This window comes from Oncorhynchus mykiss, chromosome 11, assembly GCF_057628025.1.
Source record: "Oncorhynchus mykiss isolate SJ-2025 chromosome 11, ASM5762802v1, whole genome shotgun sequence".
NCBI classification, from domain to species: domain Eukaryota; kingdom Metazoa; phylum Chordata; class Actinopteri; order Salmoniformes; family Salmonidae; genus Oncorhynchus; species Oncorhynchus mykiss.
In genome coordinates this window covers 15,589,308-15,602,227 of record NC_143032.1, presented here as the reverse complement: position 1 = coordinate 15,602,227, position 12,920 = coordinate 15,589,308, and the positions used below count along the sequence as shown (strand labels likewise).

At 48.4% G+C, this 12,920-nt stretch overlaps 1 protein-coding gene across 2 annotated transcripts in view; it reads left to right on the top strand.

Moving 5' to 3' along the window:
* Positions 1–12,920, top strand: part of pan3 (poly(A) specific ribonuclease subunit PAN3) — a 16,425-nt gene extending 3,505 nt beyond the window's left edge. For both annotated transcript variants that reach the window (XM_036934989.2, XM_036934988.2), the window contains exons 6-19: positions 1,159–1,303; positions 1,671–1,903; positions 2,029–2,133; positions 2,377–2,434; positions 3,514–3,675; positions 3,799–3,915; positions 4,017–4,118; positions 6,172–6,337; positions 6,917–7,004; positions 8,029–8,168; positions 8,506–8,635; positions 10,714–10,778; positions 10,913–11,051; positions 12,439–12,920. In XM_036934989.2, the coding sequence (XP_036790884.1) occupies positions 1,159–1,303; positions 1,671–1,903; positions 2,029–2,133; positions 2,377–2,434; positions 3,514–3,675; positions 3,799–3,915; positions 4,017–4,118; positions 6,172–6,337; positions 6,917–7,004; positions 8,029–8,168; positions 8,506–8,635; positions 10,714–10,778; positions 10,913–11,051; positions 12,439–12,582 (1,794 nt within the window). In that variant the 3' untranslated portion in view covers positions 12,583–12,920. The remainder of the gene's footprint in view (positions 1–1,158; positions 1,304–1,670; positions 1,904–2,028; positions 2,134–2,376; positions 2,435–3,513; positions 3,676–3,798; positions 3,916–4,016; positions 4,119–6,171; positions 6,338–6,916; positions 7,005–8,028; positions 8,169–8,505; positions 8,636–10,713; positions 10,779–10,912; positions 11,052–12,438) is intronic.

Here is a 12,920-nt window from a genome sequence, read left to right as displayed (position 1 = left end):
GATTATGTTGTGCCCGATAGAAATTAATGCTAAATAATGTATTCTCATTTTGAAGTCACTTTTATTGTAAATAATAATAGAATGTTTCTGAACACTTCTACATTAATGTGGATGCTACCAATATTACAGATAATCATGAATGAATTGTGATTAATGATCAGTGAGAGAGGCCCTTGTTATTGGTAATGGGGAGAGGTTAGTATGTTTTGGGGGCATGATCTTTGTGCATCTGCAGCTTTCTCACTCATCATTGTTCACGATTCATGGCAAAATCGATGCCATAACCAATTGCATTACTGCTAAAACCAGCTTTGATCGGTCTTAAATATCCCTAGTTGCATTCACTGAAATTGGCATATTTGTAAAAAAAAATAAGGACACACCTAAAATATTTCCATCTCTCCCACCTCAGCGCAAACCAGCTGATTTTTAGACTGGTAAATTGCTGAACCTGGTGCAATAGCTGGAAAATGCCAGTGCGCCAGATTTTACATGATGAAATTGTAAACTAATGTGCGTTTGACAGTTCCGCCTCCTTACGCCAGCTGAAAATAGAGCCCTATAAGTGAATTTATCCAATTAATAGTGACACCTTCAAATGGAGGGACTAGATGCTTTTATTTCTAAACGGTTAAACGGATGTGTATGAAAATACCCTCAAATAAAGTGACATTCTGTACTATCATCCATGGATGCAACTTTCACTGGGGACGTTCTGAAATGTTATTTTTGTCTCCCCGTGTTTTATTATTGAAATGTGATACAAAACGAGGCAATAGTGTGCTTTAGGACCATGCGGACACACGCCTCCGAGGGATTGGGCAGGCTGTTTGGAGGATTTATTCGACCGGATAAAAAAACTGATGTCCCCCCCCACTTCGAAAACTAAAGTTGCACCCCTGATGTCTACTCATATAAAACATTTGCGCTCAAATCCAAAATGCTGGAGTATAGAGCCAAATTAAAAGTTTGAGCTCCACTGTCCAAATAAATACATAGAGAAATGTATGTTTTCCAGTATGCGATGAAGCCAAAGCTGCTTACAAGGAAACAAACATTATACTAATACAATCTCTGATGAAGCAGAACAACTTAATCTAATTCTAATATCATGCATCTCTCGCTCTTTCTCTCTCACGCTCTCGCTCGCTCTCCCAGGCTCCCAACCCTACAGCCAATGAGTTCATCCCTAAGGGGGTTCCCCGCATGGCCACTATGGTCCAGTCCAGTGTTCCAGCCTTCCCCTTGCCCCTCTTCCCCCACCCCAGCCTCAGCAGCTCCACCGCCGCTGCCCTAGCACCCGGTGAGCCATCCACTACAGAAACCACTTCATTCTCTGACTTAGAACCCACCAACCAAGGGGTTGTATTGCTTTCAGCCCTGCTCTCTTTTTGCACCATATCGTGGATATGTCAGGTTGAGTGAGTTTGCAGTGTAAAGGTTCTCTAATGATGTTACTTCCCATTGTTCTCCTGGAAAACAGGTGAATGGACTCCATACAATGGAGATGCTCTAGAAAAAACAGCAGACAATGTATTATTCAAGTAAATCCCCAGCATGATGAATTCCACCATAGTCAGTCACCCGTTAGAACAATGATTGGAGCCACCCCAATGAACTCTGTACCTCTGCTTAACCAATGTCCTCTCTGGTACCCCCCCTCTCCACAGGGATGTCTCTTTCTGCAGGGTCCTCCCCCCTCCACTCCCCCAAAATCACCCCCCACACCTCCCCTGCCCCTCGCCGGCGCAGCCACACCCCCAACCCCAACAACCCCAATCCAGCTAACTACATGGTGCCCACCAGTGTGTCTGACCAGGGGGCCCACATCATCCAGAAGGAGACGGTGGGGGGGACCACCTACTTCTACACCGACAACACCCCCGCTCCCATGGCCGGGATGGTACGTTCCATTTAGTTGCCTTTACTGACGGCATTGAAAATAAATTCCGCATTATCATCAGTGGACTGTCAGTTATGATTTCTCCATCAATAGGAAGTACAGTCGTTAAATGTGTTTTTGTGCAGGTGTTTCCTACCTACCACATCTACCCCCCCACTGCTCCCCACGTGGCCTACATGCAGCCCAAAGCCAACGCTCCGTCCTTCTTCATGGCTGATGAACTCCGACAGGTACCCCCCCGTCTCTAATTTGTCAGTATCCCTCTCTCTCTCTCTCTTCACCCCCCTGGTTCTTCTTGTCTGAAACCAACTTTCTGTTTCCCTTTTGGTCCCTTCTCTTTTTTGCCCTGTCTCCATGTTTGACTCTTTCTCTCTCATCTACCTGGTTCTGTTTGTCTGGCTCTGTTCTAATCCTCCAATCATACTGTGATGTCAGTGTTGATCTCTGATGTCATTTCCTATGGTTCCCTGTAGGAGCTGATAAACAGACATCTAATCACCATGGCTCAGATCGACCAGTCGGAGAACACCGGTAAAGCATTCCTTCCCTGATTGGCTGAATAGAGGTAGTGGAGGGGCTATTATTGGAGTTGTGGTCATTGTGGACAGTTGATATGGGTTCTGACGTTGTGGTCATTGTTGGACAGTTGAAATGTGTTCTGACTGTATCGTTGTGTAGCTTCTGTTGCGGTCGATGTGGAGTTTCCTTGCTGGCTGAAAGTGATACTCGCAGCTGAGTCGTGTCTCTGTCTGTAGGATTCCTGACGACAGTTTACACACACACACACACACACACAAATAGTCACTGGTTGGTTTTATAGAACATTGTCAAGTTGTTCAACTATCAAAACTTAAGATGAAGATGAGTTTCAACTGATGTATTTGATGTAGACATTGTGTTTTGGTGTATATACGCTGTGTACACCCCCCTTTACCCTCAGAACAGCCTTAATTTGTCAGGGCAGGGACTTTACAAGGTATCAAGCATTCCACAGGGATGCTGGCCCATGTTGACTACAAGGTATCAAGCATTCCACAGGGATGCTGGCCCATGTTGACTCTACAAGGTATCAAGCATTCCACAGGGATGCTGGCCCATGTTGACTCTACAAGGTATCAAGCATTCCACAGGGATGCTGGCCCATGTTGACTCTACAAGGTATCAAGCGTTCCACAGGGATGCTGGCCCATGTTGACTCATTGCTTCCCACAGTTGTGTCAAGTTGGCTGGATGTCCTTCGGGTGGTGGACCATTCTTGATACACTTGGGAAACTTGAGCATGAAAAACCCAGCAGCGTTGCAGTTCTTGACACACTCAAACCGGTGCCAGGCACCTAGTACCATGCCCTGTTCAATGGCACTTAAATCTTTTGTCTTGTCCATTCACCCTCTGAATGAGACACATACACAATCCATGTCTCAATTGTCTCGAGGCTTAAAACTCCTTATTTAACCTGTCTCCTCCCCCTCATCTACACTTGTTAAAACAAGTGACATCAATGAGGGATGATAGGTTTCAGCTGATCAGTCTGTCAAGGAAAGAACAGGTGTTTGTAATGTTTTGTCCACTCTGTGTACGTGTGTTCTCATGATGTGTATCCCTGTCCCAGGTGTTCCCTCTGAGGTGGATAGCTACCACAGCCTGTTTCCCCTGGAGCCTGTCCCCCCTCCCAACCGCCTGCAGAAGACCAGCAACTTCAGCTACATCACTTCCTGCTACAAGGCCGTCAACAGCAAGGACGACCTGCCTTACTGCCTGAGGAGGGTACATGGTGAGACCACACACACTTTGCCTTCATGTCCTTGGGATTTTAAATTATCAGCCTTGATTGAAAATAAAATGATTCTTGAGTGGTCATGTTCTCTAAATGTCTTTCCTGTGTGTGTGTGTCCAGGTTTCAGGCTGGTGAACACCAAGTGTATGATGCTGGTGGACATGTGGAAGAAGATCCAGCACTCCAACTCTGTTACCCTGAGGGAGGTCTTCACCACCAAGGCCTTTGGAGACCACTGTGAGTTGTGTGTGGGGGTCTCTAAGTGTGTTTCCATTGGTTTTTGTTTCAGTGTATGTTTGATTCATAACCCCCACACTAACCTCCTGTTTCTCTCTCAGCGTTGGTGTTTTCCTATGACTTCCATGCGGGGGCAGAGACCATGTTTAGCAGGCACTTCAACGACCCCACTGCCGACTCCTACTTCACCAAGAGGAAGTGGGGTGAGTCTTTTTCCATCTCTCTCACACTGACCCCATGTACCCCCTCCACCGCTCTCATATTGACCCCAACGTACCCCCTCCACCGCTCTCATACTGACCCCAACGTACCCCCTCCACCGCTCTCATACTGACCCCAACGTACCCCCTCCACCGCTCTCATATTAACCTCAACGTACCCCCTCCACCTCTCTCATACTGACCCCAACGTACCCCCTCCACCACTCTCATATTGACCCCATGTACCCCCTCCACCTCTCTCATACTGACCCCAACGTACCCCCTCCACCGCTCTCATATTAACCCCAACGTACCCCCTCCACCGCTCTCATACTGACCCCAACGTACCCCCTCCACCGCTCTCATATTGACCCCATGTACCCCCTCCACCGCTCTCATACTGACCCCAACGTACCCCCTCCACCGCTCTCATATTGACCCCAACGTACCCCTCCACCGCTCTCATATTGACCCCAACGTACCCCCTCCACCGCTCTCATATTGACCCCAATGTACCCCCTCCACCGCTCTCATATTGACCCCAACGTACCCCCTCCACCGCTCTCATATTGACCCCAACGTACCCCCTCCACAACAGGTTCTCTGTGAGGCTAGCGGTGTCTCTGTGAGGCTAGCGGTGTCTCTGTGAGGTGACAGGTGCTAGCGGTGTCTCTGTGAGGTGACCGGTGCTAGCGGTGTCTCTGTGAGGTGACCGGTGCTAGCGGTGTCTCTGTGAGGTGACCGGTGCTAGCGGTGTCTCTGTGAGGTGATCGGTGCAAGCGGTGTCTCTGTGAGGTGACCGGTGCTAGCGGTGTCTCTGCGAGGTGACCGGTGCTAGCGGTGTCTCTGCGAGGCGACCGGTGCTAGCGGTGTCTCTGCGAGGCGACCGGTGCTAGCGGTGTCTCTGCGAGGCGACCGGTGCTAGCGGTGTCTCTGCGAGGCGACCGGTGCTAGCGGTGTCTCTGCGAGGCGACCGGTGCTAGCGGTGTCTCTGTGAGGTGACCGGTGCTAGCGGTGTCTCTGTGAGGTGATCGGTGCAAGCGGTGTCTCTGTGAGGTGACCGGTGCTAGCGGTGTCTCTGCGAGGTGACCGGTGCTAGCGGTGTCTCTGCGAGGCGACCGGTGCTAGCGGTGTCTCTGCGAGGCGACCGGTGCTAGCGGTGTCTCTGCGAGGCGACCGGTGCTAGCGGTGTCTCTGCGAGGCGACCGGTGCTAGCGGTGTCTCTGCGAGGCGACCGGTGCTAGCGGTGTCTCTGCGAGGCGACCGGTGTCTCTGCGAGGCGACCGGTGTCTCTGCGAGGCGACCGGTGTCTCTGCGAGGCGACCGGTGTCTCTGCGAGGCGACCGGTGCTAGCGGGGTCTCTGCGAGGCGACCGGTGCTAGCGGGGTCTCTGCGAGGCGACCGGTGCTAGCGGTGTCTCTGCGAGGCGACCGGTGCTAGCGGTGTCTCTGTGAGTGTGGTAAAGGGGTGTAGGGGGTGGATGTTTGTGGTGCCAGCACTGACAGTTGCTGGTCTGTGTGATAGTAGGGATGTCGTGTGTGTGTGTGTGGTTGCTGGTGTGCTCGTGCTGTAGTTGGGGTGGGGGGAAGCTGTGGCTGAAACTGATCCTGAGACAGGTGCTATAGCTACTAGGCAGGCCCAGAGGAAGCAGAGCCTCTCAGCCTCTCTGACCTCCATTGTAATTACTACTCTATATCACACTAACACCTCTCTCAAGTGTTCATTGTGTGTGTGTTGTATGTCTGTGACTACGTGTCTTGACATTTGGTTCCCAAGCGGTCTAAGGCACTACATCTTAGTGCTTGAGGCGTCACTACAGACACCCTGGTTCGAATCCAGGCTGTATCACAGCCGGCCGTGATTGGGAGTCCCATAGGGTGGTGCACAATTGATCCAGCATTGTACGCGTTTGTCCGGTGTAGGCTGTCATTATAAATAAGAATTTGTTCTTCTGACCTGCCTAGTTAAATAAACAAAACGGGTCTAGGAAGTCTATCCTTTTTATTTGAGAAGCCTCTATGTGTTTCTAATCGTGTGAGTCTGGTCCCCCCTGTAGGACAGCACGAGCCCCCACCACCCCGGCAGCACGCTGGTCTGCTTCCTGAGTCTCTGATCTGGGCCTACATTGTCCAGCTGAGCTCAGCTCTCAGAACCATCCACACTGCTGGCCTGGCCTGCAGGGTCATGGACCCCAGCAAGATCCTCATCACCGGCAAGACCAGGTAGACACACACACACCTTGCAGACACACACACACACATGCACACCTTGCAGGCACACATAATAGTGACCAAGGTTATGGCTCCCAGCAAGGTCCATGTTTTCTGATACCAGGTAGAGACACAGATTTTTAATGTGACGCAGTGTGGTCAGGAACTGATAGCTACCTCGAACCAGTTCAGTGTTGCAGCTGCTGTCTCTGTGTTAGTCCTGAATTCCCACCATTTTTGCATTGCTTGATTGTGGGCAAGCTACGTGAAGTTCCCTGCTAGGGAACTGTGTATAAACCATTGTCTCTGCAGCCTCCTGATGCTTATCTGGTGGCTTATTTCCTGTACAGGAACAGTGAAAGCAGAAGCTCTGTATTAGTCCTGGCTTCCTTTTTTCATACTGCAGAATGTGGAGAAACCACACACACACACACGCCACACACACACACACACACACGCCACACACACACCACACACACACGCCACACACACGCCACACACACACACGCCACACACCACACACACCACCACCCCCACCCCCCCCCCCCACACACACACACACACATCTCACCATGCTGTTTGTCCCTGCAGGTTACGGGTGAACTGTGTAGGGGTGTTTGATGTCTTAACGTTTGACAACAGTCAGACCAACCATGTGACCCTCATGCCACAGTACCAGGTACAGTAACCTCCCTGTCTGTCAGTCTGGCAAAACATAGCCTAGTTCTGATTCAGATGGACACATGGTTCTGTTCTGTACCCTGTTCGTGTGTGTGTGTGTCAATTTTCCTTCATGGTATTCCCATTCAAACCGGAAATGTGTATTTTGTCAAGTACTTTAGTGGCCACATTGTATCAGCCATTTTGTTAGCCACGGTTCTATTTTAGCATCTGCCACTGCCACACAGCTAGTTTGGAGATTAAAATGTGAGATTGGACATTGTCTACACTAGCTGTGGCAAGAGGTTGCATGTAGCCTGTACATGATAGTATGCAATTCAATGTATAGAAGCCATGCAGGTAAGTGATGACATCAGTTGAGTGAATATGGTAGACTGCTAGTGTAGTGATGACTGGTGTTGAGTGAATATGGTAGACTGCTAGTGTAGTGATGACTGGTGTTATGTGAATATGGTAGACTGCTAGTGTACTGATGACTGGTGTTATGTGAATATGGTAGACTGCTAGTGTACTGATGACTGGTGTTATGTGAATATGGTAGACTGCTAGTGTAGTGATGACTGGTGTTGAGAAGCAGACCTCACTCATTGTCCCTTTAATAACATGCTGTATGTAACATTTTGTGCTGTAGTTTAGAAAATAAATACATGTGACTCTGGATGACAACATAATCATGTTTGTTTCCAATATTAGGGCTGCTCTCCTAAAGAGGTTAAATCAGCTTTGTTTCCTTGCCTCGTATCGCGATACTGGTGTCGTCCCGGACATAGTTTCATGTATGAATGAAGCCAGAGTTGATATGTCACTAACTGTCATTTTATTTAAAAAATGTATTTGAAGGAGCTTGGTTGGGGAATCTCAGGATACCAGATCCAGTTTTAAATCCTAGTGTGTGTCTGTTATACTTGGCTTTATGAGATGTTGACCTGATATTCTTTGAAATGGGCCCTCCCTGTAGTGTGTGTTTTTGTTAACCCGTTTCTCGTGTGTGTGTGTGTGTGTGTGTGTGTGTGTGTGTGTAGCAAGCGGACCTGATATCCCTGGGCAAGGTGGTGTTGGCCCTGGCCTGTAACTCTCTGGCTGGCATTCAGAGAGAGAACCTGCAGAAGGCCATGGAGCTAGTGTCAATCAACTACTCATCAGACCTCAAGAACCTCATCCTGTAAGACACCCACAGACAGAACCTGCACAAGGCTATGAAGCTGGTGTTAATCAACTGCTCACGCATCTGCAACAAACACTCACGTATGGCATCACATGTCCAACTCCAGTCCTCAAGGGCAGAGTGTCTGCAGGTTTTCACTCTTCCTTTCCACTTGATTGATGAATTAAAGGTCACTGCTGAGTAAGGAACTCCCCTCACCTGTTTTTTTTGGTCTTAATTGGACACTAATTGAAAGACGAGAACAAGAGCCTCAGACGTGACCCTCCAGGAATTGAGTTTGACGCTCCTGCGTTGTTAGTTTGGACTGACTGAAGTAATGCTGTCTGTGTTGTAGGTATCTGCTGACAGAACAGTCAAGGCTGCGAAGCGTCAATGACATCATGCCTATGATCGGAGCTCGCTTCTACACACAGCTGGACGCATCACAGATGAGGAATGATGTCATCGAGGAGGACCTTGCCAAGGTACACACACTGTTGGGTCATGGAGTTCAACAGTAGCTAAGTTTTCATCCAATTGGTGACAGATTTTCATGTGAATATTCTCAAATCTGCATACACACAATATGCTAATTTTCCCACCAGAGATGCTTCCATCAAATTGACTTGTTGATGATAAAAGGCTGTGCGTGAGGACGTAATTCAAATAACTTTTGCACTTACATTCTTGCAAGTTAAATGGATTTCCATCTCATTTTCTACTTTACAGATGGGTTTTGTCATAAATGTTGCGTTTATATAGCAAATGTGCCCACTCTGGTGTTGGTATGTGTGCTCTAGCCAACAGCTGGCAGATACAGTGAAGGTAGACTACCTACATGATGAGATTGTTATGGACAAAAGAGTATTATTCTGTGAAATGGCAGCCAAGCATCGATCATCATGCCACCAGAGTAGGACCCTGGATATTTATTGGGAAGGAGCGTCAAGCCTTCCCCACCCTGTGAAGTTAATCAGAAGTTGATCTGTAGCCTAATAAACGGAATGGTTTTCTGAGTTGTAGTGGGAGGGCCACACACCATGTCATCGTGTGACTCCAAGTTGACTTTGATATGATGGTTAGTTATTAAATCAGTATTTGCTCATAAAGGCAATTCCCCGCCATTTCTTGCATAATTAATTTGACTGACGTAGAGATCCCACCTTGTCAAGCATATTTAGTATTGTCTGTTTCCATCAGGCCTGTCGTGACACTCTTTTCCCCCGTCATGTACTTCACTCACATACGCATCAAACGGCTGTGTGTGTTTTTGTGACCTCTGCTCTGTAGAAGGCGTGGTGAAGGGAAGGTGACGAGGGTGAGGAAGGAGAGGGGTGTGGAGATACAGGGGGTGGGCTGTGGTCCCTCTGTCCACTCTACAGCTTCTGCTTTCCTCTTCTGCCCCCCCCCCCCCCCCCCCCCCTTCAGTTTTGTTTTGGTGCTTGTATCAGGGAAGAGAGGAGTGACTATGTCCTGTGTGAGCGGTTCTGCTGCCATCTTTAGCATTAAACAGGAAATGCCACCTCTTCATTCTATGAGTTGTGTCTGTGCTTAGAGACATGTTACTCCCTTGGTGTGGGGTTCCTGTTCAGATGGGTTTCTGGTTGTATTTTTATCCACATTAACCTTCATGCTTTTACACGTACTTCTCCTTCCTTACATACAACACAGATAAGCACCACTGTGTCAAATTGTGTAGAACAGGAAATGGTGTGTGTGTGTTCATGCTCTCTGTGGGTTTGCATTGATGGTGACTTATTTAAAGGAACAATCTGCAGTTCAAAATATAAAAAAGTGCCCCCCCCCCTTCTGTTTTGGAAAATAGTTGAAGGATAGGACTGGAGAAATGTAACCACTCTCAAATTCATCGATTTAGCTATGGATGCAAGGACTGACTGTCCGTGAGATCACAATTACTATAATAATATTTAGCAGACACTTTAACCAAAGTGACTTAGTCATGTGTGCATACATTTTACATATGGGTGGTCCCAGGAATCGAACCCACTATCCTGGTGTTACAAATGCCATGCTCTACCAACTGAGCCATAAAGATTTGATCAAAATATTGAGGCTATATTTATACTTTATATTCTTCAAGAATCAATGGGTATATACCGTTTCATTTAAAAGTCCAAAAATGTATTGCAGATGGCCTGGTTAACTCCAGTAAAGTAATATACACTGAGTGCACAAAACATTAGGAACACCTGCTCTTTCCATGACAGACTGACCAGGTGAATCCAGGTGAAAGCTATGACCCCTTATTGAGGTCACTTGTTAAATCCACTTCAATCGGAGTAGAGGAAGGGGAGGAGATGGGTTAAAGAAGGACTTTTAGGCCTTGGATTATGCCCTGACAACTTGAGGTTGTTTTGAGGGCAGAAAGGGAGGGTGCTTCTTGACATTAGGAATGTTTTGTACTCGGTGTATAAATAATACTACCACCTACAGTTGAAAATAATACATTTTGGACTTAACATCAATGGTACATTTGACCCATTGTGTTGTGTTTCTAGGAGTATGATATTTGACGAATCAAGTTGTTTTATATCTGTTGTAGGAGGTCCAGAATGGTCGTCTCTTCCGTCTGTTGGCTAAACTGGGCACCATCAACGAGAGGCCAGAGTAAGTACTTGTATCTCTCTGAAGTAAATGTTTCACATCGACCAATTGACTCTCCCTTCATTCCACACTTCTACAAGCTCTCTTCACTTGTAGGTGTCTAACTCTGTTTGTCTCTGTGTGTCTCTGTGTGCCAGGTTTCAGAAGGACCGTACGTGGTCGGAAACGGGGGACCGGTACCTGCTGAAACTGTTCAGAGACCACCTGTTCCATCAGGTGACGGAGTCTGGGACCCCCTGGATAGACCTCAGCCACATCGTCTCCTGCCTCAACAAAGTATGTCGCCGCCTCCTGCTTCTCTTCCTGTATTTCTCTCTTTCTCCCTCGCTCTATCTTTCTGCCTCTCTTCTCTGGGTCGTTCTCACCCTTCTTTCTGTCTTTTACTCAGTGCTCTTTTCGTCACCCATCCCTCATCTCTTTTCTCATTCTCTTCTCTCATTTCCATTTCATTCCCTTCTCCCTTGTGCCTTTCACTCACTCACTCACTCACTCACTCACTCACACCACCAACCCTCCCTCCTCTCCACTCAAACACTCACCCTCCCTCTACTCATCCCCCTTCTCTCCACTCTCCACTCACCCTCCCTCTTCTGCACTCACTCTCCACTCACTCACGCTCCTCTCACTCACTCTCTTCTGCACTCACTCACACTCCTCTCACTCACCCTCTCTTCCTCCTCTCACCCTCCCTCACTCTCCACTCACTCACCCTCTGTCCTCTCCACTCACCCTCCCTCCTCTGCACTCAGCCTCCCTCCCTCCCTCACTCCACTCACACTCTTCTCTCCACTCTCCACTCACCCTCTGTCCTCTCCTCACTGTCCTCACCCTCCTCTCACCCTCTTCTCCACTCACCCTCCCTCCTCACTCCTCTTCACTCACTCTCCTCTCACCCTCCTCTCCCACACTTCTCCTCACCACTCACCCACTTGTTCTCCTCTCCCTCCAATTTCCCTCCCTCTGTTTCAATCACTCACACACTCCCCACCCACCCTCCCTCCTCTCCACTCACCCTCTTCTCCTCACCCACCTCTCACCCTCTTCTTCTCCTCACCACTCACCCACTTCTCCTCTCCACTCACCCTCCTCTCCCGTCTCTCTGTGTAGCTGGACTACCAGTCTAGCAGTACTTATCGCTCTCTGTCTCTCTCTGTAGCTGGACTACCAGTCTGAGTACTTATCTCTCTCTTCTCTCTGTGTAGCTGGACTACCAGTCTAGCAGTACTTATCGCTCTCTGTCTCTTGTCTCTCTGTGTAGCTGGACTACCAGCCTAGCAGTACTTATCTCTCTCTGTCTCTCTGTGTAGCTGGACTACCAGTCTAGCAGAACTTATTTCTCTTGTCTCTCTGTGTAGCTGGACTACCAGTCTAGCAGTACTTATTTCTCTCTCTTGTCTCTCTGTGTAGCTGGACTACCAGTCTAGCAGAACTTATTTCTCTCTCTTGTCTCTCTGTGTAGCTGGACAACCAGTCTATCAGTACTTATTTCTCTTGTCTCTCTGTGTAGCTGGACTACCAGTCTAGCAGAACTTATTTCTCTCTCTTGTCTCTCTGTGTAGCTGGACAACCAGTCTATCAGTACTTATTTCTCTTGTCTCTCTGTGTAGCTGGACTACCAGTCTAGCAGTACTTATCTGTCTCTCTCTCCCGTCTCTCTGTGTAGCTGGACGCGGGCGTGCCTGAGAAGATAAACCTGGTATCTCGTGATGAGAAGAGTGTTCTGGTGGTGACCTACTCAGACCTGAAGCGCTGCTTCGACAGTACCTTCCAGGAGTTGCAGCAGGCGGCTGCCACTGGCCCCCTGTAGCGCCCCTGCCGCCCCCCACACACAGGCAGCGGGGTGGGACTGCCTGAACCCTGAACCTGAAAGCACATTATTGCACTACATCGGAGGACCAGGCGCATAGTGATGACATCATCAGAGGGGGCGGGACTTGCTGAATCAGTCACATACACTGTCTTAGCAACCAGGATCATTTTTTTGTTGTTTTCCTAAAAACCCAGCAGCTGCCACTACAAATAGTGGACAGAAACGGAAGCTGTGAAGATGACAACAAGGATGATGAACACTGCATTATTTTATTTTAGAACTGGGGAACAAAACGGATACTAAAAAAATAAACCAACCACGTGGTATTGAACTTT